Source organism: Coloeus monedula (assembly GCF_965178545.1).
Source record: "Coloeus monedula genome assembly, chromosome: 10".
Lineage (NCBI taxonomy): Eukaryota > Metazoa > Chordata > Aves > Passeriformes > Corvidae > Coloeus > Coloeus monedula.
Window position 1 is genome coordinate 5707059 of NC_138790.1, and position 27684 is coordinate 5734742.

Genomic DNA, 27684 nt, shown 5'->3' on the forward strand with positions numbered 1-27684 from the left:
AACTCAGAATCAAAGCAACTTAATGCAGATCAACCCATTCACTTTAAATCCACACCCCTAAGTTAACTCAAATCAATTTCCCTCGGTGTCCCTGTGCAGGCAGGTCTAGAGCCCCAGTGCCCTCCAGAGTGGTTCCTCTCTCCCAAGCAGAACCAGCTTTTAAGTAAAGGAATTTGATGGCCTAAAATTGCCTCACCTTTACTTTTTCCCTCATTGGAAACAGCCTCTCTTTCTGCTGAGGAGCAAATATTGTAACGTTACAATTAATGCCAGCATTGTAATTAAAGAGCTGCCTACAAGACACTCTCTGCTCCACTTCTAATTGGAAAATCTTGTGGAAGGACCTGGAAAAGCTCTCAGTCTCTATCATCCCAGTGACAAATTTCACTGGCAGTCCCAACACTGCTGCTAAGATGGTCCTTTTACATTTAAATCACAACTGATAACTTACACTTCATGTAAGAGACAGGGTTCACACTTAGCTGAGTGTTGCCTTCCAGCCTTCTGGCAAAGTAAAACTAGTAACATATTCTAAAGTAAAATTACATGCAAGCACATGTATGATGACCTAGAGCTAGAGAATTTGATGCTGCCTTCTCTCTCCTGCTAAGAAAAGGTGCTGAAAGGCCTTCTGCAAGAAAACCTATGGGGGGAAGTGAAAGGTGCTCTGTAAAAGTTGTTCACAGATTGCAAGTTCAACTGGCCCTGCCAGCAGGACTTGCTGGTGCTCAGTGAAAACAAGAAAATCAAGGAATCAGGAAAAGAAAAGGGGCTGCCTGGTATATTCTCTCTACTTGGATTGCCAAAACATCATGAAAGTGTTGCACAATCCTTTATGGGCTGCTTAAAGTACTGGTGTCATTCTGCTGTAATTTGTTAATCTGTTATTGAACTGGTTTATAGTTTGATGGGAAAACCCAATAAACATAAAAACATTTTCTGGGGGCTGGATGTCATTTCAGTTGTCAACAGTGTGACTCAAGAACACCATTTTTTTGGGCAATATTCTCTAAGGCTTAGGGGAGAAAAAAGCCATCTAGCCCATGTAGAAGTCAAATGAAATCAGTCACTATAGCAACTGCAGTGAGTGTTAATCACACTAAGTTTAGTTCTCCCCTGGTACTGTGCTATGTAAAAATAACATGTATGTCAGCTTCCTACCTTTCTGGGTGCTGTCCTGTTCAGAAACCTGGCCTGCTTATTGACAGAAACTCTGCAGGGTAACTCCAGAATGAGTGCTGGTTGTCCCCTCTTGCATGGGGCCAGTAACCCTAAGTTTCCTTGGGAGTTAGCTCCCTGCAGCTCCAGCAGGTGTTCCTCCTTCTCCTATAGGACTTGTGCTTGTTCTGCTTCTAATCTGGGACCTAGGTCTTTTAAAGTTAAGCTGGTATTTATGTTCAATTCAAAGTGAGGCAGAGGGTGTCTGAGAACTGATTTGCTTAAAATTAAGTTTCAGACTGTGGGCCTGAAGCTCCCTTATAGTGGTGAGAAAACTCCCATTGCCTGAAGGGACTTTTCCTCAGTGCTGCTTCCTTGCGTTTCTTCCTGAAGCGGGGCCAACACAATCCAGATAAAAAATGAAAGAGTATTTGAAGGCTTTTTCTCTAATCAGTACAAGGGGTTCTGTGCCTCTGGGAGGTGACATCTGATGTGTCCCAAGGGACACTGCAAGGCCCCCTCATGTGCATGCATGGTGGTTGTGCTGTCATCATCCTTTGTTACTCCTGCCTGATGCTAGGAAGGGGGAGCTCTAAAGGAAACGGGGCTGCTTGGAACTGTTTAATATTCATTTCCTTTCTGGTATCAGTTTTGCTTGACTCTAAAACCAGTTCTTGGATTTGCATCTGAAAACTCTGCAAAGTCTCTCTTGGGATATCCTAGGGGTTTACTAGGGATTGAGTCTGCATGCAGTGAAATGCCTACATTTAAAGCCAAATAGCTTTTCCTTATCACAAAAAAAAAAAAAAAAAAAAGGATGCAAAATAGTGCTAGGAGTGAATTTTGGTCATTTAGCTAATTTTTCATATATTGAACGTGCTGAAAAACAGGTAAGGGAAGGCTTGACTCGTGGCTGAACACCCCGTGATACTGCTGGTTACACAGCTACTGTGCTTTGTTAAAAAAAAAATTCAGGTAAATGGTTATGAAATTATCATTCCCTTTAATGACAGCCATTGCAGACAGAAAATCCATCTGCTGAAATGAAATTACAAGCTGCTCATAAATCTCAGAAAGTATAGAGCTGTACACTCATTGAAAAAATGGGAGCTGTACCTCCTTTTCAAGGAGAATTTTCTCTCACTTTAGAAGTGTAAATTAGAATCTGGGGATTTCTGTGTTTGGTTTTGTGTTGTTTTGCTTGTGCTGGTGTGTGTGGGTGGCCTTTTCTGTATGTTTTTTATTAAATTGGTATCACCTAGATCGTATTATCCAGCAAATTGGCCAGAGTATCCCAAATGAAGTCAAGTGTAGTTGCTGTCTCTCTGGTGCCATGTTCTGAGAATTGTGTGAGGGCTGTGGTAGTGAGTTGTTCAGCAGATAAGGCTGGTGAGGTACCACAGGAGAATGTTTTTATTTATAGCTGCAACATCCTGCGTGTTTCCGAGCAGGGCAGTTCCAAGCTGCTCTCTGGAGCTGAGTTGGCAGGTGGTGTTTGCAGCAGGTTACAGGGTTACAGAACAGAAACTAACAATTCACGTTGGAAACATACATTTGTATCACAAACTGTGAACTATTTAACACCTCAAACGCACCTTCCAACACCAGATTTGTATACTCTAAGACATGCACAAAACCCACCAGTCACAGAGCTGCAATATTATTATTAATGTAAAAATTCATACTGGGATTTAACAATCCACCTAGAGACAATATCAAGGGAAAATATAAACTGAAAAATTCCTGGCGTGCTTTCTAATCTGAAAATAACAAACTACCCTTTAAAAATATGTACTTGGGAATAAATAATTGATTAATATTGCTTAGCAGTGAGTGCATCCACTGCTTTGATTTCATCCACTAATACAACCTCAGTAAAAGCCTCAATTCATGGTTCTGCTTCTGTATTTTAAAACATTTGGTATTATTTAGGTTATTAGTACAATTGTGGTTTAGGGATAAACAAAGAAATAGGTTGTGAAATAATGCTGTGACTATGAGGAAGCTTTTGTTAATATTGCAAAAAAAAAAACAACAAAAAAAAAACCAACACCCACATCCCTGGAAGAAAAAGACAGCTTTGATGATCTGAAAAATCAAAAATATCCTTTTGGAATAGGTAGTTCCTGGTAGTGCTATGCACAGAGCATTCACTCACCCAGACCCCTGTGTTGGCTAATATATGGTAATTAAAGCACTGTGGTACAAGTTTTTGACAGCTGTGTTGTCAGGGCTGTGGATTTGCTTCTGTGTGAAACTCCTCTGAAAGAAGGCATTTTCATGTAGTTTGGGATTTGAAAAGTAATTCTCCACAGAATGGTGCTATTTCATGCTATTTTCCTTCCAATTTGGGATGAAAATATTGTCAAAATATTGAAATTGTGTTCAGAGTTAATGAGGGAGAAGGTCGTTCCCTGTTTGTTTGTCTGTTTATAATTCTTCCTCCAGCTGCACTTCTGCAGCTTTCCAATGCTTTTCTGTTTGTAGGAGACACCATCTGTCACCTTCCTTCCCAAACATGGTCCAGGAGGAAGATCCTGTAGAAGGTCCCCAACCAACTTTCCTGATGGACTGTTCTGAGTAAAACCACTCTGTTCCCACTCCTGCTCGGTGCTGCAGGGTTTCACTGATGTACTTCACTGCTCACAGCCTTAGCTGACTGGCCTGGCCCTTTTGGCTCCACAAATGCCCTCATACCCACGCTTCCAGAAAGGGCTGGACACACTCTTGTTTTTCCCTAATGCTCACAAACTGGCAGATTTCCAGAGACAAGGGCTTTACCCAGCTGAGTGCTGTGTATTCAGAGTTGCTTCTTCACTGTTGGGATGAAGTTATTTTTTGCTGCAGTAACTTTGTAAGCTGATAATTAAAAAGAAAAGTCCCTAAAAGACTTACTTTCTTAAGCTTCAGCTGCAATTTCTAGACTTTGGAACATAATCAATATATGCACTTTAAATTTTAGTAGAGCTTTACTTTGTAACTGCACAGTTCTTCATAATCTATTCAGGTTTGTATTGAAAAGCAATGTGAGAATTTATTGAGGAGCATAATCCAAACCAGGGAGAGAGGGACCATCTGCAAGTTGATCATTCCCTCCTGGAGAGCCTGTTTGCCTCCTCTCTTCAAGTGCAGGTTGTTTCTTATGGCTGTCATACAGCACCATGCTCTGGATCTCTGTTTTGTGGTGGGTGGGTTTGGTTGGGCTTTGGCAGAAGGGCTTTAGAACCTGGGTTTTGTTGTTGCTTTTTTAACCTTTTTCCTACAGGCATCTGTGGGTTTTTGTTTCCTTCCAAAACTCCCATAAAACTCCTGTTATTTGATTGAGAAAGAGCCTTTGCTAAGCAGATCAATGGTTTATTGGTGAAACCAGCCTCTGAGGGAGCAGAGGGGCAATTCTCCATTAGCAATGCAGCTGCAAACTGAAGTTATCTGACACAACTCTGCCGTGAGGCCGGGAGGCCCCAAAGGCAGTGGCCGGCAGGGCTGCTGGCCTGGCAACCCCGCTCAGGTGCCACAGCGAGCCTTGGGCACGGCTCCTGCAGCTGCCACGGTGTCCCACGGTGCTGGGCACTGGCTCTTGGCCAAGGGTTGCCCAGCCAGGGGTTGCCCAGCCAGGGCAGTCCCTGCAGGGCCAACACCACCCTGTCCCCGCTGCAGGGCACGGCAGGGCCTGGGCAAGGCCCTGGTGGAACTCTCGGTGGATTTGTTGCATCTCAGAAGCGCCACAAAGCACCTGTAAAACTGTCACAGGAAGAGAACAGCAAGTTAGCAGGAATTTAATTCATCTCAGGTTTTATAAGACAGGCTTTATCTCATGGTCTTTATATTAATTAAGTTCCTGGGATAGCTCTGAAACAACATGGATGTAATAATATTTTGTATTAGAGGTTGAAATGTTTTGTGGGGGGAAAAAAGTCATTGTGCCAAGAGACCTTGACCTCAGCACAAGTAGTACAGAGGGGAGAGAGCCACAAACAAAATTCCTGGACAGGTTACAGGCCTGCAACAGTTGTCCTGTGTTTGAATTGATTACAAATATTACTGACTTTGTGGCAATGCAGAGAATAGAAGGGACTAAATGCTCTCCAGCCTGCTTTCAGGTTTGTAGGATCCTGTCAGCTGACTGAGCTGATGCAAACACTGCTGTGGCACGGAGATTTTGGGGAGCTGACAATCACCCATGCTGGCCTGCAGTCAGGTTATGGATATATCCCACTGCTAAAAGTGTGGTATGGATTGAGCTAATTGAGGCTAATCAATGAAATTGATGCTGGCTGGTTTGATTTGTGTTTGACCAGGGAAAAGATGAAAACTTTAAGCTCTCAGAAGGGGTTTGTTCAATATCCATAACTGGAGAGATTTTTTCAGTTGCATGGCAAAACATTCTGTGTATCTGAGGGCAGAGGGAATGTGCTAAGCATGAAGGTAAGGAAACTGCCTGTAGCTGGAAAAATAGGCATTTTAGGTGATATGCATTGTGTGCATGGCCTCCCTACAGCTGCAGGGTCAAACACTGATAACCAATCTCTCTACACTCAAGAGTCCAAAACAACATTACTGGTAATTCTTTGTACAAGGCAGCTGCTAGCAACAAGCTCTGACCACTCTTGTTATCAACAGCCAAGTGAAAAATCAGGCCGCCTTTTCATCAGCAGCCTCACGTGCTGGGGAAAGGGCTTTTTAAAAGTTTTACACACTTTTTGTGTTAGCTGAGGTTGCTTTTTTTAATGAAAAACTGCATTTTCTCAGGATTAAAAACTTGCTTTGTAATAATCATAAATTTTTCACCAGCTTCTCACCACTGAGCATTGAAACATTAATCACCTTCAAAACTTGTGGGGAGTAGTGTCTATTTTCTAGTTTTTGCTTTGCCCCCTCCCCTCATGGTCAAGCTCACGTGGCTCTTCCCAGGTACCTTTCTGTAGCTGTTTAATCCCCAGTAAATTTCTGTTACAGCTTGAGAGCCTCTTCAATCTGTTTAACCTTCACCTAGTCCTTGCCTGGATGCATTTCCTCCATGTGAATATTATTTTATCTGTCCTGTTCTTGGATTTTATCCATCCTGATTAGAGATTTGTGAGCATTTACCAAAGTAGGGGGGGAGCCTGGACATAGAATTGTTTTAGAAATAGCACATAACTAGAGGGAAATGTCAGCTGTGTGAGCTGTCAAGGCATCTCCTATAGATTTCCATAGCCTCAGGAATGGTGTCAGTGTTGAACATGGTTTTCTGGATGACCAACACGTCCTGCTTTCACCTGCCTGGCACTTCTGGGTGGCTGCAGCATCTTCTGGTCTGAGGTGCTTCTACTGCCTTCTCTCCTGAGTGTAGAGAAACCCAGACTATTGACTTCTTATTCTGCACTGAGTAGAGAAAAACCCTGAGCACTGATTGCTGCTAAAATACTAACTGAGCAACGGAAACCAAGTGGAATTTTAAAAAAATCCCAAACCAAAAACATAAAAAAGCCCCTCCACAAACAAAATGAAGTGTGTATGGAGCACTAGTAGTAAAAATTTATGGTGAACTTAAGGAGTCTGACATGGATAAACCCACTTTAATTTGTGTCTAGCTGCTGCCTCTCAGCAAGCTATTTAGTAAAAAGATTAATTAAGAGTTGCTGTAGAAAACTCCTCTGCACAGTCTGTGTTGTTTTGGAGTGCTCTTTCCAGCCCATGCACACGTTAAGATCAGTCTGTGATTTTTGAACTGCCTCTCTGGATTTAAGCAGGGTTGGATGTGTTTGAAGTGAGTCAGAGTCACCCTTCATGTGTTGGTGTGCTTGGGGCTTTTCCCCTGGTAAGGGATGGCAACAGCTCTCCAACGTTCCAGGCAGTTTCATGAGAGAGTTTATTTAAAAGCTAAATAATAAAGGAGAAGGAAAAGAAGTGCTCCTATTGCAGGGAAGATGTCAGGGAATTCTGCAGGTGGCTGAGCATGAGCAGAAAAGGGACTGCACCCCCCTGAGCTGTTTGTGACAGTGAGTGGAGCTGATGGATGGTGTGGAGATGATGGATGGTATCATGGAAACTTTCCCTCCCTAGGAATTTCTCATGTCCCAGGAAAAAACACCCACAGCTAATTTAAGCCAGACTTAAATCAATCTTTCACTATCTCCATTTGTTTTCAAGAGAGAGTGAACAATTTACTGCCTGTGCTTCCTAACAGCTTCCAAAACTCATTTCAAGTGGAGGATTTGCTGGACTCTGAGGAACAAATGATCCACCTGCTATAATCCCAGCAATGCAAAAATCAGTGAAATGTTCCTGAGTGAGTGGGCTGATGGAGCTGGACCTGGCTGAGGGTACCCCAGCTCCTGCCTGCTGTGTGCTGTCCCCTGCTCCAGGGCCAGCTCCTCTGGCAGTGCTTTCAGACAAATCCTTGCTGGTCATGGCTCCCACCAGCTCTTAGCGGGGGAGAGCAGGACCAAAGAGCAACTGAAGTATTTGAGGGGGGTTAAAAGAGTAAATCAGGGAGGGGAGAGCTGATGTTGTGAAGAAGAGGAGTTACTGTGGGCAATGTGCTGTGCTGGGGCTCGGTGCGGGGCAGCAAGAGCTCACATCCTTACAAGACTTCACGTATCTGAGTCACCTCAGATAATTTCTGGTGCTTTCTCTCTTGCCAGAACACAAATTTCTTCTCTTTTTGTCAAATTGTGCAATGGAAAGGAAGGACCTATCTTTTGCTATATGCACGTGTGGGAAGTTGGTCATCCATCTTCCAAAAGTGCAGATTTGTTGAATAATTTTGGTCCTTGGAGCCCTTTTTTAGAGCTTCCCTCCCATGGATTTGAGTGATGTCACTGATACTCTTGTTACCTCCCCTTGCTATTTCCTCACTCCTTGCATACACTGAACCCGAGTCAAAGAAGGAGAGCATCTCACTGACCTGTTTGTTCAGAAATACGTAGATGATGGGGTTGTAGACGGTGCTGCTCTTGGCAAGGATGGCTGGGATGATGCTGGCTGCAGGGGTGATGAGCCCAGGCTTCCCAAAGGTAGCTATGAGTGCCACAGCTGCATAGGGCAGCCAGCAGAGGAGGAAGCAAACCACCATCACCACCACCATGACCAGGATGCGCTGCTCCCGGCTCCCGCCCAGCCCCTTGTTGATGCTGCTCCCCTGGGTGGGACAGAGGCACAAGTAAGGCATTAGCACTGCTTGTACTGGGCACAGGTGATGGTGCATGGGAGCTGCTGGAGCAGCTGCACTAGGGGCAGGGCTGGCAGCATCACCTGAACCGTTCTGGCTGGAGAGGAGCTGCCTGGCCGTGGGCAGGGTGGTGTGTTGTGTACTCAGAGTGTGTCCCTGACAGCTGGAACAGGACCAGCAGAAGTGCTCTTCATCTACAGCAGCCTTCTCCAGTTTACTTTAAATCCCAGCTTTTAACGGGAGTATCCTGGGCTGGAGGCAAGGAGAAGGAATGTGCCTTGGTCTGACCAGAGCACAGCTGCTCCCAGTGCTCCCAGAACCACGGCTTGCCCGAGTCCTGCCAGGAGTGATCCCCCAGCAAGGATGAAATGCCCTGTACCCACAGGGCACTGGGGCAGGCGAGAACATGAAGAATGGGGGTTGAGAGAACTTCCTTCCCTGAATCCATGGGAAAAGGCAGCACTTGAATTAAAGTGATTTACAACAGGCTCCTCCTCTGGACTTTGGGTTCACAGATACTTGAAAGTAAATCACATTGCATATAAACACTGCTGGCCTATGCCTCACCCTTGTTTCCTAGTTTTCAGTGTGCTTTGAAAACCTGACCTTTCAGTGATGGCTGTGTAAAGCTTGCACTGAGAAGTGCTGCAGTAAGCACGAGGAACTAATTATTATGAGCAGTTTTATGGGGAATCCGTCGGGATGTATTTGAGTGCTGGAAGTCACCTTGAGACTAATTAAAAAACCTAACCAAAACTGTTCAAAAAATAGAACATATCTGTAATTGCCTGCTGAGGGAACTCAAATACCAAGTACTTTATAAATATCTTGTTAACGTGCAAATGAAATCTTTTATGACACTTGTCTGTGATTTAAAAGGAAAAAAAGTGGTATTTGCCACTAGGCAAATAAAGTTGTTAATCAAAATATTTCCTTTAGTGAGAAGTGAATATTTCTCTCAGAGCCACCCACAGGCATCAGTAGCTCAGATTTATTCACAGACATCTGAGACAGAAAGCTCACATTTATCTTTTTATGTTGTATCTCATGGTGTTGATAAGAATTTTGTACGACACATTCCCTGTGTGTGGATTTTCTGAGAGTTTGCCACACCTTGGTACAAAACTACACTCAGGCTGTGTGATGAAGTCCAAACAGCTGGATTGGAGTGGAAACAAGGATGGAGACGAGAGGGGTTGCATTTTGCATTATGTGCGCTTGGTATTTAAGGCTCCTGACAAGAAGCACTGAAAGGCATTGGCACCAGCTGCCAGGGTTCTGTATCCCCACACAAATCCCAGTTTCTTTGTGCCTTCCTGAGATCCTCCTGTCCACCCCCTGTGCCAGGAGACACCTGGGGCAGGTGGTGGGTGATGCCTTGCCTGTGGAGCACCTCGAGGAAAACCAAGAGCTCCTTTTTGTTCTGTTGATTTCTATAAATTTTAGAAAAGGAAACCCAACAACCTCTTCCTTCAGATAAGGCCAGAGAGGACAAATGTTTAACTGATGTTTTCTAGATCAAAATCAGGCTGGTCTGAGGCTGGGCATGGGAGGAGGACTCTGGAGGCATTTCTCATTTAATAACCTTGAGCAGGGCTAAGGTCACAGGGAGCTGTGTAATGCTTGCTCTCCACATCTCCTCCTACACATCCTGCTGCGGTGTGGCACGGAGCTGCACAGGGAGGAACAGCTGCTTCTGGCCACTGGCTTGAACTTAAAGCCAGCAGGGGACTTCAGCTGCTGCATGTTCTGCCTGGGCAGTGCTCCCTTCTCAGGTAAACTCTACTAGGTATTGCTCTCTTGACTTCTGAAGTATTTTATGCTTTCCTGAAAAAAAGAGAAAAGCTTGCAGTTTCCAGACTGCTGATGTCAGGGAATGGCTTCATGGGTAAGCAAGGAAAGGTTTCCATTTCCTTGCCAGCAGCAGGAAATTATTATTTTCATCCTATGAGGCCAGAAAGTTTGAGCATGCTCCCACTGCTGTAACTCTTCTTGAAGCATTTTTGCTTTCAACTACAAGGCTCTCTTGGTCAGTCAAGGAAACCTGAGATATTCATATTTGGCACACACACAGAAAACTTTTGCAAAACTCAACAAACCCAGCAACCTTGAAATGTTGCTGCACCCCATCACCCAAGATGGTGACTTGGCTATACCATATAACTGTGGGCTGTGCCTAGACTTGGCATCAGATCACCCTCTGTATCTGGACAAAGCAAAGAGCTATGTAAAAATTATGCTGGTGAGTGGTGCTGTGGGTTTTTAGTTTAATTTTGTCTTGATAACTTCCAGGAAAGGTAAGAGCACAAGTCTGGCCCATGCTTGCCTTTAGTTGCTGGCCCATGGAGATTGGAAAGTCAGCTCAGGCTGTTCCTGGCTTCGGGTTACCAGCAGCAATGCCACTGCAGGAGTTTAGCACAGGGGTACCCTGGCAGTGCACTGACCTGCTCTACACTGTCCTTTGCTTCTGGTTTGGTCAAAAATCTAAACCTCGATCTCATGTGCAAGAAATTTGTTTTTAAAATCTGTTTCTGTAGGTTTTGGTATAGAAAAGAGCCATGAAACAGTGTGCTTTTATAGCCTTTGTATTTTCTTCACTGGAATTTGAGTCTCTGTTTCTTCTAAAATGATCTTTTCGGTTTCCTAAAATTTGTTTTGCCTCTGTATCACGCCTTCTATGTGTTGAATGTGTGGCCCAGTGTACTGAGTTAGCGATACTGGGGAGTTGGAAGCCCTGGCCCCATCTTGCTCTTACAATGTCCTTTTCTTTTGCTTCCCATGGGTGTTGATTTTCCCATGGGAAGCCAACGAAAGGGTCAGGAAGAGCTGGGCATATCCACACCTACCCAGCACACCCAGGTAAAGTGCTGACCCTGTTTCTCCTGGGTTCTGCTCAGCACCCAGTCCCTGCCATGGGCATGCAGTAAAGGCTGACGGTGGTGAAGAGATGGTTCCCCATGGGCTGGAGTCACATTCCACGACCACTGATGTGAGCAGGAGGAAGGTTAACGCAGTGGAAATGTTACTGTGTGCTCACTCTGCACGTAAGCTGTCCTTTTCATCCCAGAGCTCACTCTGCTGTGCCCTTTCCAGTAAAACTCCACTGAAGCTTGGTCACAAAGATGCCAAATGCTGTGGCCAGTGCAGTAGTTAATCCCCTACATTATAGAGGCATTTCCATGGAATATGCACTCTCTCAATGCAACCCATGACTCTGGGGCTTGCTGGAGGCAGCAGGAGTTTGTTGTGCTCCTTGTTTGCCTCTGCCAGGGACAGGCTGAACCATGCTGTGCCTGTGCTATGTATTATCCTCTGCTGTCAGACAGGTCCCATGGTGGAGGCGACCATGAACACAGGAGAAGGACAGTCCCTGTGCTGAGATCTGTCATGTACTGGCAAAGTTACTTTGTGTTTTCTACTGCAGAGAAGCACTTCAAGGTGGTGATTCAGCCTGCAGAAGTGATTAATTTGCCTTTTTTAAAATTTCGCTGACCGTAACTGGGAACTTACACAACCATCCTCCCAGTATAGGAGCAAAAATGCTCACAAATAGTGTTTGTGCAGTGTGGCATTGGATGTCACAGATACAAGGACATGGATGAGTGACTAATGCAACAAACAATAAGGACAGGTTTAAACAGAGGTCACTGTGGACACAGCAAATTCCTGGTTGATATTGCTGACACTGTGCAGAAATAAGAGTCATCACCTTACTAGGAAAGTAAAATACGTGTTTTCAGCACTGGATATGGAAATTGCTCAGTGACATCCAGGCCTGGAGAGCACAGCTAGAGTGTACCCATGGCCAGCTGGGAGGTTCAGCCATGAAGCTCCCACTGTGAAGAGCTCCTGAATCTTCAGGGTTATGTGAGAATCTCAGCTGAGTGACTGACTATGTCTTCTCTTGTCTTGTGAAACCACCATACTATTTAGAGCTTTGAGAACTGGCAGCAACACTCATGGGAGTAAGAGGATGGTCCTTGAGAAATGTCAGAATAAGGGAGACAAAGGGAAAAAAGCCTCAACCAAACTGTGTATGTGCTGGCCTGAGCACTCCAGCTGAGCCCCTGTCTTATGTGAGCAAAGCAGAGACAAAAGGGGCAGCACAGGCACTCCTGGGCTGTGGCAGCAGCTGAACACCTTCAGGCATCACTTCCTGTTCATTAGAAAGAACCCAAGAGCTGTGAAATCAGATATACTCAGTTATGCTCGGCCCTGGAGAATTCATGGCTGTGGCTGTTTGAATATGCACTGAGGAACCAAACTATAACCTAATGGAGAAGCAATTAAATTGCATAGCCTGTGTACTGAAGGTCAGTCCGATTTCTTCTGAAGAGGATGTGAGAATTCCTGGTGGTCCCTGCACATCAGCATATGCACTGCTTCTAAGAATTGATAAATGTAGGTAGCTAAGTTAGATGCTTCAGAGGAAACCCTCAACCCTTTGGGGCTGGGATTAGATGATCTTTAAGGTCCCTTCAAACCCAACACAACCCATTCTATGATTATATGAGAATTTCCTTGAAGTTCTAAAACAGTGGGCAGTCATTCAGTGCTGGTTTAACAGTATTTCATGATCTGTCCAAATATTAATTTTAAAAGTTTTGCTTGGAGAGGAGATAAACAGCTGACGCTCCCATACAGAAATGTTACAAGAACAAGTTAGATTTTATTTTGAAGGAACTTTTTTCTATCCCTCCTAGCATTCAAACCTTTGAATTATGTTTAAAAGCCTTTAAGTGCAATCATAGAAGCTAGAAATTCATTACCTGCATTCACAGTGAAGCATTGGCTTTCTTAAAAGTCCCATCCATTCAGTGCCTTGCCATGAAAATGAGAGTGAGGAAAGCAAGTTGCCAGCTCTGTTCCATGTCTGTTTTAATGCTTGTCTTGTGATTGGAGAGCTCTGCTTCTGACAGACCTGGGGCTTTTACCCCACCAAACAGTGAGGAAACAGCCTTGAGCCCAGCAGATCAGTCTGCAGGACAGCACAGGGGGAGATGGGGAAGAGCAAAGCTGGAGACTCAAAATGACGTGAGGCAAAAAGCAGCTTCATTGCTCATTTGTCACTTGGAAACCTCTGCCTCCTGGCTTCCCAGTGTGCTGATGACCTGCACTAGATCTGGTAAATTGACATACTGTGAGCCTTAGCTTTGTCATTGATGACAAAAACCTAAATTCCTTTGTCTGAGTGAAAGACAAACCTTATGCAGTGCCCTTTGTGCAACACCAGCTAAGCCCTGTCCCTACTGGCTGGGGCCCAGGTCCTTCCTATATGGAAGAGGACAATTAGAAGCCCCTCTGATTTACATAGACATATAGATGTGTATTTCTGCATGCTTTGGGGGGGATGGGGGAGTGTGAGGTGGGGGTGATGTTTTGTAGAAGATGTGAAATGAAAAGGGTTTATCAGTCCTCTGAAAGTCACAGAAAATGCAGCGCCCTTTTCTGCAAGGGCAGCAGAGCTTCCTGCTGTGCCATGGCTGAAACCAGGGGGCTCTGCCAGCCCCAGCTGCACACCCAGCAAAGCTGAGCTGGCAGTGGAGAGTGGAAATGGAAACTGATTTAAAACAGTGGGAATTAGTTTCTAGGGCAAACCCCCACAATTATTCTCAAGGCTGGAAATCCTACCTCAGGATTTCCAGGGCAGAAGAAAGCCTGTCTGTGGGCTGTGGAGAGCCTTGCAGTAGCAGTTGCACCTTTCTTCCATAACCACAGCATTCTTGATTCTTGGTTTCTTGCCTGGGACTAAGTGTATTTTTATGGATAATGGAACACCTTATGCACAGGAAGGAATGAAACATCTGTAAGAAATTGCTTTTGCCTCCAACTGGTAAATAATTTCAACCAGAATTCCATCCTTCTTTTGCAGAAGAGGTGTTAGGCTGTGAGCTGAGCCTCAAGTTTGGCTTCACTTATGAGGTGCTCTGCTTTCCCTGCTCAAGGTTTCTGGGCTCCCCTGCACTGCTCCATGCCCACTTCTTGCCCATGCAGAGATTCAAGAGCGATGTCTGTGACCTGCACAGCTGAGAGATGGCCCCCTCTCTTCTGAGGGCCTGTGAAAAGGCAGAGAAATCCTCAGCCGCATGAATACATTTGTATCACTCAAGCTTGACAACAGTCCACATAAATTATCGATTCTTCTAATCAAACATTTCCTTTTCCCCTGCTTTTTTCCTGTGATATTTTACCTTTTTCTCCCTCAGTAATTGACACACAGTTTGGGTTGCCCTGAGCCTCTCCTTGCTTTTGGAATGCTGTGGAGACTTCCACCTCACTTGGCTGTGTCACAGGAAAGGGAACCGGATGACAAATGTGACCATTCATGATGTACAAAATGTCTTGTGCTCCAAATCCCACTAATGCTTCTGCCTCAGCTTCAACCCTAAATACAGGATATGTTCATGTACCTTAATGAGCTGGGTTTGCACCAAAATATCGCAAGTTTGCCTGTTCATACAAAGAGGACACCCACTAGTTTGGTGGGTCCAAACAAAATTCTGACCCTCAGGATGTGCTCCTGGTGCTGCCCAGCACTAAGAGTTGGGTGAAGATTTGCCTTTGCAAATCATCTCTTCTTTTCCCATAAGTGAAGGCTGTGGAAAATCTCCTGTGGTATGTTAACAAGAATGGTCCTGTGGAAATTTGGCCAAAAGCACTTAAAGCTGGCTGTAAGCAAAGGAAGGTGGTCTCAGGCTGTGTCCTGCTGGCAGGGGATCACACAGCCCATGCAGGGACCATCCTCTACTGATGGCTCTCTGGAAGCTGCTGTTTCCAGTATTAACACAGACCTCTGCCAAAGCTTATAGGGATGTGAGAGGAGAGAGAGAAGAAATCCAATTCCAGCTGCTGTGCTGATGTCTTTCACCTCTGCTGTAGTACCTCATTTCTGAGAGGGCTTGGAAGGTGCTAAAGGAGTCACAGTGAGGGCCTTGTGGTGTGCAAGGGAGGAGCTCTATGGCTCAGACATCCTTTGAAGTGCTCACAGCATCCTCTCACACCCACCTCTGTCCTCTCAAGGGTGAACCACATGATTTAAGATCAAGATTTATATCTAAATTCAGTTCCTCTCTTGCTGTTATAAACATAGAGGGCTGTAAGGAGAGGTATTTTAATCACTAAAGGGGGTAAATTTTTAATCTCAAATACCAGAATATTAGAATAATTCATCCTGGTTGTTGTTTGCAAAGGTTGGAGTACCGAGTGCAGGCTGGGAGGTTGCTGGGTTGGAAGTGTGGCCTCATCCTTCTCAGTCACTGAGTTCCCTGTAACACAGCCAGGGTGCTTCCAGGCTTGGGGGCTTACTGTGCAGGGATGTCCTTCAGAGTTAGGAATCTGCACAGCCCATCTGTCAGTGAGAATGGTTATTAAAACATCTCTGCACCACTGATGTTCACACAGCTTTGGTTCCCCTCCTTCTGCATCTTGCGTTGATTCTTTAATCAGTAATGACTGTGGTGAGAGTATGTTCTTCTCACTGAGAGTGGAGGTCTTCTCAAGTGTTACCTGTGATACACAGCGGAGTACCAGGAGGAGCCAGTGGAGGAGGGAATGCGTTCTCTGGGCAGGAGGGCAGGGGAACTCAGCCCGCGGGGCACGGCTGCTCCCTGCTGTCCTAAGGGAGAGTGCTCTGCAAGGCTCTGCTTCCCTCACTGCACGGGCTTGGACACATCGGAGGTTTGGAAGCTCCTATGGAAAAATATTTGCGCTTCAGGAGAAAAAAAAATGTTACAGCTGCTTTGTTTTCAAAAAATTAGAAAAATCCTTAATGTATTCACCAGGTCACGACTGCTGTTGGACAAATCTTGCTGTGGCACAGCACGAGGTATCTCCCCTCCAGCTCTCTGTAGAAGCTGAGAACAGGCAGTGCCCCTCTTTAAGCAAATCCTCCAGGGAATCACAGTATCCCGAAGGGGAAAATGTTGTCCGTGGTTCCAGAGCCAGCACCTGGGCTCTGGCCCTCCTCTCGCACGTGCTTTGTATTCACGTAGGTATCAGATCCTCCATTGCCCACAGCTGCTGCTGCTGCTGCTGCCGCCGAGGGACGAAAGAGCCCTTCCCGCAGCTCTGAGAAGGCGAACCTGCAGCAGAGACCAACTGAACGCGAATCCGAGCATCTCGAATGGGCAGAGCTCCTGCTACCGTCCGAGTGGGGAAATACAGAAACACCCCCCGCCGCATTTTCACTGGGACTGAAGTCAATTGAAGCAAAGAAAGCCAATTCTTTGGTTATCCTGTGCGTGGGTGGATCCATCCCGTTTCTAAAGGTGATTGACCTCTTTGATCACTGACCTGCATGGTTTCTGCAGCTCTTCTGGGCTCAGCTGTCTCAAGACTGATTTTCTCTTCCCTGGTGTCTGAGATGTTCCAGTGCTTAACCTGTCATGGTTCCTGCCTTTGGGAATGTGTCTGTCTCACATGCCCAGTTCAGTCTCAGTTTATTGTTGCTATTCATACTGGCCAGATTAATGCTGAAGGAGCAGTGTAATCACCCTTTCCCCTTCCTGCCGCTGGAAGGGAATTGCTGGAAAAGTGCTGTTCTCCCCCAGTTTCTCCTGTCCATGCTGTATGAAGCTATTACCCCAGCATTAGAAACTGTTGGGCTTGCTAATTGACATAATGAAATTAACATGTAACATATCAAATGCCTACTTGCTGCACTTTTTTCTTTTCCGTAACAGTTGGGGGACCAAGGGGGCAGAGGGCTGGTGGAAACCATGCCAAGGTGTTGGCTTTTCCTGCCTTGCCTGTGATTACTGCTTGAGGTAGATTTACCCTGATGTGACTCAACCCAGGGCAGGAGTCTGTGCAGAAAAGCAGAATATTGAGCCTTGCCCTGATCTATTAGGATGAACACTGGTAAATAATTTGAAGGCAGGCCCTTGGATTCATTTGTCAAAGAGATAATAGAAGAGTAGCTTGTCTGAGAATTAAAGGGAAAAAAACCCAACCACACTGTAATGTAGTGACACAAAAGCTGGAATCGATTATATTTGCGTTTTGACAAGTCATGGGAGAGGACTCAGCCAAGCTTGTCAATGACTCTAATTAATGACCTTCTAATCCCTGTGCTCACAAAATGATTTATCTGTTTCCAGCGAGCATTTTTAAGGTTGAATGTGCTGACTACAGCTGTTCCAAAACCTGGTAGCAGAATGGTTGTCTCCTGCAGGATTCATGGATTTTGCTTGTGTGGTGCTTTCAGTGAGCTGGCTATTTCCAGCTGGAATCTGGGATGCAGCTCATGTTTGACCAGGTGGTTTACCCAGGCAGGTCCATACTGGGCATCTGTACACACCACACCTGGGGCTGTGCAAACTGCTGAAACACAGGAATGGCCAGGGAGAGCCCTTCATTCTTCAGGACATCCACAAGCTCGGGGTGAACCCAATGCTGGCTACCAAGTACTTGTACTAGAAGAAATTCTGAACTACTGTTTCTTGGTAGCCCCTTAACTTTGCATTGCCAAAGTTGTCTTTGAGAGTCCATGTGCACTGTTTCTACTGGCCTGGAGTGCTTTTGCAGAAGTTATAGACACGACCAAGCTTTTCAAACCAGCCAGGGGGCTTTGGATGAGGATGAATCCAGCCTCCCTGCACTGCCCAGCTTCACGTCCCACAGGGTTTGCCCTGCTGCAAGCAGCACTGTGTGCTTCCCCCTGAGCACTGAGCAGGTTACCCCAACAACCTCTGACCCTGGCTGCCAGGCCCTCTGAGGGCACCAGGCTCTGCAGAGGAAGAGGCAGATGTGCTTTTCTGCTTCTCACAGCTTGCTCAGCCTGGTTGCTGGCTGCCTTGCAGGCTCTGCTTCACTTCTGTCATTTCTAAACCTTCATAAATTCTGTCATTCTCCCAAGGTGATCTGAGCTGAGGGATTACAGCTTCTCTGCTGCGGCATGGAGCATGGATGAGATCCTGTGTACTCCTCTGGGGCCGCATACTCAGCTGTAGGAGCAGTAACACGGTCTTGAGGCTCTGCTAACAAAACCAAGGCCATCCTAAAGCATCCCTGCTCTCTGCAGCAAACCCCAGCTGGCAGATTTCTGCTAGCAGGTCCCTTTCAAGAATGGGACTGGACATGGGGGGCACAGCCACCTCCTGCCATCCCCTGGGGCACTGTGGTGAAGCCCCTGTGCAGGAACCCCAGGAAGCAGAGATGAACCCCCCCACCCAGCTGGCTGCCAGTGCACAACTGCATCGTGCTCTTGCTTTCCCAGGAAAGCAGCAGCCTTTGCTTCTGCCTGGGCCCTCTGCAGTCCTTCACAGGGGAGGTATGAGACCTGTATCAAAGCAGAAAGACTTCTCAGAAATGAGATAATTAAGACTAAAGCTCAATGTGTTTGGGAACCTTGATAGCCCTCATTTTCTAATAGTTGTTTTCAGAATTCCGATTTATTGTCAACAGTGTACTGTAATACATCCCAGCTCCTGTGGTATTCATTTTAAATGGCTCAGAGCAAACCCTTCCTTCTGACCATCCCCTGCCTAAAACAAGACATGGGAGGAAAAGCAGACCCGCTCTTACTGGTGACAATTGTCTTCAAGTTTATTGAAACTGTGACCTTGAAGCAATACAGTGGGAATGGGAGCCGAGACCAATTTCCCAGAGTTTGAGCATCCCTGCATATCTCCTGTGATGACAATCAGGTCAGAAATCAGAGCATGAAAATACAAATGTCAAGCGAAAGGATACAATTTTTCATGCCTGGCTGAAACCAAACACCCTGATCTCCCAGTACAGTTTTACTCCCGTAAGTGGTGCAGATAATCTCAGTTAAAGGCAACTTTTCATGGCAGGAGCTGAAAGCACTATTAAAGGCTTACAGAGTGTTGCCTATAATTTGGGGTCCACTGAAACCACAAATGTCTGTTGTTCAATTCTTTAAATATTCAGCTGGCATTTGAAGCTTATTTTGTTCCTTTTTTTTTTCTCTCTCTCTTACACACACAGGGCATTTGCTGCCCTGGGAGATCCTGGGCAGCAGCACAACCATCTGGGAGCAGCCTGGGTCAGGAATGGGCATGGCACTGGGGATGGGAATGGGGACGCTGCCTGGGCCAGGGCAGGAGGCAGGAGAGAGGCTCTGGGGCTTCTGCCCCTGCACCTCCCCTCCCTCTTGTCTTCCCAAATGAGCCCAGGTGCATCCACAGTACCATCCAGTTTTGACTTTCCCTCTTCATGGAAAATCCCCCTTCATGAAAGGATAGTTAAGATCCAGACAAAAGAGTAATTTTCATGTTATTTCCCCATGTCTTGGGATTTCTGCAGGACCAGAGAGCCCAGGAAAGGCAGCTCCTGACCTTAAGAGTTGTCACCCATCTGACAGGGAGGGTAACAGCCCCTGCCACCACCCTGTCCCTTTTCCATGCCACTCTGGTCCCTGGTGGAGCAGCTCACATCACTGAAGGGATCCCATTGCTCGCTGCATTCACAGAGGGCTCTGCTAAAGCTGCTGAGCTCTGCTGCTGCCTGAACTGCTGGTGTAACTCACCCTGGTTAGTGGCCACAGCTGTCCTGAAGACAGACAGCTCTCCTGAGCCCAAATGTAACTTTTTATGTGATGGCTGTATAAGTGGGAAGAGTATTTAATGTAAAAACTTACACCCTCCAGTGCTCCTGCGCAGGTGCAGCTCCAGCAGAAATAAAGGCTCTGCTGGCACTGGGGAGGGCAGAGCCAGGAGAGCTTGTCCAAGCTGTGGGGATCACTCTGACACACCAGACAGCACAGCCTTTGACAGGAAAGCAGGTTTTCTTGTTTCTTGCCCCTAGAAGAGCTTTGGAGAGGAACAGCCTCTCTTGCAGGCAGGACCTGCTCCAGTCCCAGCTGCTGTGAATACCTTGCAACGAGCAGCACCTCTGAAACAGTATTTTTAGCTCTTAAAGATGGAAAAACATTGAAGTCCTCCGAAAGCCAGCCCTTGCCTGCACTCAGGAGACTGGTCCATGGTGGTGCAGGAGAAGCAGCTGCTCCCAGCAAAGGGTGACCAGAGAGGACTGAGCTGGCTTTCAGGGGGAACAAAAGGTACTTGTAACAAGACAATGGGCTGGGGGGTATGAGGATTAATTTAAACATCTCCACTGATTTAATTTACTTCTGCCTAAAGTCCCTGATGGTAACAAACTTAAATTAAGTGTTTACATCTGCAAATGTGGCTCATAGAGTGACCTTTATCTAATTCCCTCTTATCTTTCAGGTGCTCACTGCATGAGGTGAGCCCAGGTGAGGTCTGGTAACACTGATGGAGCTGGGGCCCAGCCTGGGGTGGGCTCCTAGGGTGCAGGGACCCAATGTGGAGGTGTTTAGGGGGTGAACGACCCTTTTGTGCTGAGAGAAAGTCCTAGCCTGTCCACAGACTGGTCCCAAAAGAGGGGCTGCCATGCTCATGGGTCTCTCCCAGCATCACTGTGCCATGAGCAGGCAATGCTGGTCCATCACACCCCGGGATTCGTGGCTAAAGGCAGATGTTCTCCACAAAGGAGGACAAACCTCTGCATTGGCATTTCCAGCTGCCTGATGGTGCTGCCCTGACAGTGCTTGGTACCAAATGTTCCGCTGATCTTCAGAAATCACAGCTCCCACACCCTCCACTGACCATGCAGCTGCTGGACCTGCTGATAATGCTCACCTCTCCATAGCATTCCTGCAGATTTAAATCCTAGGACCAATCTCATCAATCTTTCCTAGTTTTAATTAGGGATAATTTGAAGTATCTAGAGTGCTCTAGCAAACTTCCCTCGTCTGTGATGCTGTCATAGGGACCTCCAGCTGTACACACCTGAGTGTGACTTGTAAAGCCCTGGTAGACTGGAGCCTGTCACCAGGACAGTCACAGGAGAGGCAGTTTCCAGGGCTGGCAGCACATGCTACAGCAGAGGAGTTCTAAAGGTGGAAAATGGTGATCATTGGCTTCTGCCTGATTTGGGGTCACAGACAAAAGGCAGCTGAGGAATCAACTTACCTGTCTCACAGCACAGAGCAGCTTCCCATATGAATAGACAATGATGGCAAAAGGGATTACGAGGCAAAAGATGAAAAGACAGACAATGTAGGATGCGTTGTTGGCATCCTTGGAATGCCAGTTCACAGAGCAGGTTATTCCTGGTCCTTCTGGCCCATAGCTGCTCCAGCCAAAAAGTGGGGGAACAGTCCAGAGCAAGGAGTATGTCCAGGACAGGATGATGCCTGTCCATGTTTTCCTGTAGTTTGTGGTGTCAGCCTCCGTTGTTCTCGTCATGGTGCAGTAACGCTCGTACGAAAGCACAGCCAGGGAGATGAGCGAGATGATGCCTGTATCAAACCAGACACATGTATCAGCAAAAGTGAATGAATGAAGGCTTTGCTGTATGTTCTCCCAAAATATTTCAAGCTCTGGATGAGCCTGACAGCATTGGCTTTGGAAACTCGGTGGGACTGGGACTGGGAGTAGAGGTGCCTGACCCCACTCACCAAAAGCTGGGGGTGTTTTAACATGTGTCCAGCCAAAGCCAGTCAGTTATAAATGCTGATCAATAATTAAGCACATCTGTCTGAATTGATACGTGTGTGTGTGTGTGTGTGTGACCTGCAGCAAAATCCTGGCTTCTCCATCAGATTTTGTTCTTGCTGCACATGTAAAATTAGAGAAAATTATCTAGGTTTGCCCTAAGTGTGGAGCTGATCTGGTGCTCCTCTGCCAGCTCCAAAGTGCAGCTTTCTGATCCCTTCTTGGGGAAGTGCAGTCCCACAGGGTTTTCATAAGGATTTCATGCTCTGCACAATGAAGAGCTGTAGATTAAACCCCTGTCCTGAAGCCCCCTGTGCCAGCAAGTGCCCTGGTGTGCCCCCCTCAGGGGGGCAAGCAGCTCATGAGCCTTTGCAGAGCCAGTTACTGGTCTCCTGCAATTGGGGTACTCCCAGAAGACACAAATGGGGCAATAAAACCACCAGCAGCAAATCAAAGGCTTCTTTTGCATGCAGAAATGCGGGAGGGGTGTTAATTTCTAAAGCTGATAAAAGAGTTTGCAATTTCCCTCCACACACCTCCCGATGTACAGGTGATGCTGGCCTGTACAAGGGAATGTTGCTGGATGCTGACATACTCCTGGTAAACTTTCCTTGCCAAGCAAAGGTTTTACATGCACACAACTGGCTTTTTACCCTGTATAACTTCAGGAGGGAAAGAGATGGCAGCAAACATCTGAACTGCAGCTGCTGCAAATACATCTTTAGAGTGTGCATAAGCAGTGTGAGTGCCTCCTAAAGTGGCTCTGGATGCCAGGCTGAGCTGTGGTCCTTGCGTTGTTCAGGTCTGTCCTGATGGGCAGAGGGATGCTCTGCTGGTAAAGCCTCTGCTCCATATGAGTGCTGGCTGGGGGAGAGCCCCTCCGATGTGTGCCAGTGTCTGCAGTGGTACAGCAGGCTGGGAGAGATTGTCAGCACTGGGAAGCTTTAAACCATGAGATATTGTTATGTATAACATGATTTATATTGTACCTGCTGTCCCCACAGCCCCCTCACCACCACCACTGCACCGGGGCTCTCCCTCTGTGTGCCTGGCTGGCAGGTGAAGATGGGGCTGGGTAAAGGTAGGGGCACACAGGGCTGCTCTTTTCTGCTGGCCTGTCCAGCCCAGTGCTTCCCACTCCTGCAGCGGGATCTGGGATCAGGGCTGGAAGCCACCAGCTTTCCAAGAAATCGCAGCTGTGGAGACTCAGAGCTGCCCACGCTGAGATGTGGCACTCAGGGACAGGGTTTAGTGGTGGGCCTGGCAGTGCTAGGTTAGTAATTGAACTCGATGAGTTTAAAGGTCTTTTCTAACCTGAACGAGGCTATGATTCTACGCTCCGTTTTCATCCTTTAAAGTTTGTACAGCTCTTCCGTAGCTGCTGAAAACACACTTTGGAGGCTGAATGAGGACTCACACTTAACGCTGCCTGGGGGCTTGTGGGCTTTTTCCAGAGAAACAACCACTGAAGCTGGGAAAGTTTAACCCCAGCCCTGTGCTCCTGGCGTGCCGGGTGTCCCGCTCCCCACGCACAGCCCGAGCTTCACCGCACCCGCCGCTCTCCCGCCTGCGCGCACCCGGGCACGCACCCACCGCACCTGCCCGTGGTGTGGGGCTCTGCCCCCGCTGCAGGGGCTGGCCCGTCTCCTCCCCTGTCCTCCCCGGAGCTGCCGGGGCTGTCCCGTCGCCCCCCCGGCGGGCACAGCCGTGCCCTCCGCTCCGCGGGTGCAGCCCCCGCAGCCCCCCCCGGTTCCCGGCCGCCCCCCGGCCCGGTCGGGTCCCACTCACCGCAGAGGGCGGTGGCGAAGCCGTGCCAGGCGCAGGCGGCCCCCGGTGCGGCGGCGGCCCCCGCGGTCAGCCCGAGCGGGGTGCCCAGGGCGCAGCCCAGCAGGTCGCTGAGCGCGATGTTGAGCAGCAGCAGGTTGATGGGGGAGCGCAGCGCTCGGAAGCGCCAGAAGAGCAGCAGCACCAGCAGGTTGCTGCAGAAGCCCAGGCTGCCCACGGCGCCCAGGCACACGGCGGCCGCCAGCCGCCCCGCGGGGCTCAGGCACCGGCCCGCCTCGTCCCGGCCGTCCCCGCAGGCGGCAGCGGCGCCGGGCGCCGGCATCCCCGCGCTGCCTCCGCGCCGACACCGCGGGGAAAGAGGCGCAAGGTCCGCGCCTGCCGCGCTCCGCCCCCGGCCCCCGCCGCTGCTCCGCTCCCCCCGCCCGGGGCTGGCTCCGGCTGAGCTGAGCACAGGTGAGCGGCACCCCGAGCCCGGCACCCCGAGCCCGGCACCCCGAGCCCGGCACCCCGAGCCCGCTGTGCGGGACACAGCGTCCTGCGGCGCCCCTGGAGACCCCAGGGCTCGCTGTGGGGCAAGGGGGCACAGCGGCAAAGCTGAGGGTATCGGTGAATCCAGGCCAGAGCCACAGCGTTGGCTGGGTGCAGGCACCGCCTGGACACACGGAACTAAAGCACTGAGTGATGTGTGAGTCTCAGCTCGTCCAGTAGAGCTTTCAGAGTTACGCTGTGAAGAGCACGGGCTGACCCAGACTTTCCTAGAGTGCAAGAAAGGTGAAGCTTGAGCTGCCAACCAGCTAGAGAGTAAAGCGTTTCTTATCAGTTAAAGTTCCTTAAAATCTATTGGGCACTTCTGCAACCGAGCCAAGTTCTGGTCATATCCCATCCCTCAGTAAGGAGAGCACTGTCAGGCATTTTATTGTTTTGATGCGCTGTCCTAGAAGCAAAAACCACCCCCACTGTTCTATTCACAAGGGAATTTTTCTCTATATTTGCAGATAAAAAGTGAATTTGTCTAATTTCCTGAAGCTTGGTTGCTATGAGCAATTAGTACTGAAAAGGAGGATGTGAAGTCTGATATCCTCCTCTCTTTTTTTTTCTCTTTTTATCAGTTGTTTATGATGGGGAGGAGGCAGTTCAGAGTATTTCTGCTTGTAATGACCAAGTTAATTTTTTTAAAACCAAACCCCTGCACTTTGGGAAGGCTGGCTGCTTTTTGCCTTTCCTCTGGATTGCTAATTGTATGGTGGGTTAGGGATGGACAGGGTCCAGCTGATGATACTATTTATCAGCATTTCTGAAGACCAAGAATGTAACTGGGCAGGTAGCACAAGAGGTCAGTCACCTGGGCCTGTGCATTTAGATACAAAATAAGGACGGAAAGCAGACCCTTCACCAACTTTGTTGCCCTCCTTTGGACATGCCCCTCAATGTCTTTCATGGAGTGAGGGGCCCAGAACTGGACAAAGGATTTGAGGTGCGTCCATCTAGGCAACTCCTAATGCAGTGAAGAGTGTGCCTGTCCAAGCTGTGGGCTGCCAGTTTTTCCAGGAGAATGCTGTGGGATGTTTCAGACCATTTTCTGAAAATGCGTCAAATAGCCGTTTTGGTAATGTAAAATTGCTCTGATGTTTCATGTCACCTGGAAAATCACACCACTTATTATTTGTTATGGTAAAGGGACTTGGCACCTCATTTGGGGGAAAGGTGCTACACTGCAGCACCTCTGTCTACTTGATCATCTAGGAACTTGGCTGGAATTTCACAGCTGCTGGTGAAACTGGTTTACCCTCTGAAAAAAGGATAGGATTTACCTAAAACCAAATGTGAAATCTGAAGAGATTTGGTTACGTTTCCCTCAATTTTAGCACCGGCCACAAGATGGCACAGGGTCCCCCGGAGTAAGGTGGGAATTGCACCACTGGGGAAAAGGATTGGCTGAGAGCTTGAAAACAAGCCCCGGGCACACGATGCCCATGAGACGTGGCCTCAGGCCGTGTCTGGGACCAGCCGGGCAGAGGGTGGCCTGTCCCTCGTGTCGCCTTGGCTTTCCCAGAGCAGCCCTGTGCCGGGGGCTCCGGCAGTGCCAGCGGCTGCTGGGAGAAGGTGATCTCCAGATAACTGTCTTGTTCAAGGGCTCTCTTTTGGCGCCCCAGCTCACCCATGGGGCTGGGTAAATTCCTTGCCAGGCTGGGTGTTGCCCGTGTTTGCCGTGGGGTGGGCAGCACCCACGTGCCGGGGCCGTGCTCTGCCCAGCGCCAGCTGTCCTGGCGGGTGGCCACAGCCCGGGGAGCCAAGGGCAGGGCTTGGCGTGCCAGCAGAACGGGCAATCCCCGGGGCTTTGTGGCGGGTCCGAGGGCACGATGCCGGCCACCCAAGGAGGTGGCGTTTCTGTCGGTGGCCGCAGGAGTGGCGGCACTGCAGCGCTAAAACGCGGCATCCGCAGCTGGACTCGGTGCCGGCAGCTTTGCTGCTGTGCCTCTCTGCTGGTTATCGAGTATCAGCGTCCAGCCAGTATCCAAACACATCTCCTACACAAATATTTTGATAATGGCTGGAAAGGGGCAGGAAAGAGACGCAGATAATTCCCCCTGGTTTGCACCACTCTCTGGGCTGTGCTGTCCTGTAAATCCCTTGTCCTGATGTGGAAATCCAGCCTGTGCTGCGTGGGGCGCTGGCTGGAATTTTTGGGTCGTTTAATAGACTGTGGAGACGTTGAATAAATTTCACCCAGCGTGTGGAGAGCTGTCAGGGGGAGGCATTGGTGGGGTGTAGGTGGCTGCACGGGGCTGTGTGCTGGGGCTGTGTGCAGCATGTGGGGGTGGAGGGGCTGGCTGGAACAAACCCAGAGTAACCTCCTGCACTGCTGTTTTAGCTATTTAACACAACACCACACAGCAAATCCTGCAGGGAGGATCTCGTGGCTTGTGGTGTTGGCTTGAAGGGGTGAGTGAGACCCTTGCAGAGATTCCCAATGGCCCTGAACAGCAGCCACAGCCACCAATGGCACTGAAGTCAAGAGCGTTGTGGCAAATTATCTTTTCTCTCTTACTAATGATAAGAGAAGTAATAATCCTCCTACAGGACTAATTACAGCCAGAGAAATTGTGTTAATGCAAAGAACTCCCTTTGCCAGCATTTGAAAAGTTACAGTTTACATGAAGAAAGGGGCTTATGTGAATAATGATTATTATTTTGTACATGGCTCTCTCTGGTCCCATCTGTTCTGATCTCAGTAAATCAGGGTGTAATTAATCACAGAGGATTGACTGTTGCAGGAAAAGGACTGGAAAATTCTGTAGAAGCAAAACTCTGGTTGGTTTTGACTTAAACTTGGGTTATCTGTCACAAAGGATGTGACAGCTCTGCTTCCCACTGCCAGCTCCTCTTGCTGCTCTCAGAAATCAGTGTAATTTCCCCAAAGGCTCAGAACTCCGACTGCTTTCTGGGTGTTTCCCTGGCATTGCACTGCATGATCTGTGTGGATTTGGAGGCAGCTCCCTGGTTCTTTGGGATGTGTGTTGGGAAGGTTGGGGTGCTCTCTGGCCTTGTCCATCCTTACTTGCAAAACCCTGGTAGGGACCAACCAAGCAGGTGCAGGTTCTGGCCACCACCTGCAGTGCTCAGCCCCGCTGTGCTGGGTCAGGAATGGTAACACCTACCAGGATGACCACTGCCAGAGCTGCACATGCCTGTCTGCCAAGAACATGCACAATAAAGCCTCCTTACCAGTAATTTACCTTGTCCTGGATTCCTGGACTCCATAATGCCAATTACTGCACAGGATTTCTTGCCCTCCGCTCTTTGGGGTTGGCCAGAGAGGGTAATGAAGATATGATTGTGCTGGCAGATCAGCCTAAGTCCTTCAAAAGCCACTCTTCTAACTGCTTGTAATTGAACATTTGATACTATCTTTTTTTTTTTTTTTTCTGTTGTAGTCCCTGCTGATATCTTATCTTTAGTTGCCAAAATAAAATCTATCAGCTAATGAGTTTCCTAATGATTGTGTGATTAAATCCCATGGAAGCAATTGCTACTCTTTGCTATAAATGGCAGGCTTAGAACAGGATTTTCTACATAGTCCTTCTTATGCTTGTTTTAAGTTTT

The 27684-nt window shown here is 48.0% G+C and overlaps 1 protein-coding gene across 1 annotated transcript; it reads right to left on the reverse strand.

The window, feature by feature from the left end:
* Nucleotides 1-4662: 4662 nt before the first annotated feature.
* Nucleotides 4663-23902, reverse strand: LOC309576603 (pinopsin-like; the record flags this gene model as incomplete). Its single annotated transcript, XM_082288012.1, has 4 exons — nucleotides 4663-4899; nucleotides 8048-8281; nucleotides 21271-21599; nucleotides 23584-23902. 4 exons carry the CDS (start codon nucleotides 23900-23902, stop codon nucleotides 4663-4665), a joined length of 1119 nt encoding a protein of 372 aa, XP_082144138.1.
* Between the last annotated feature and the right edge of the window lie 3782 nt (nucleotides 23903-27684).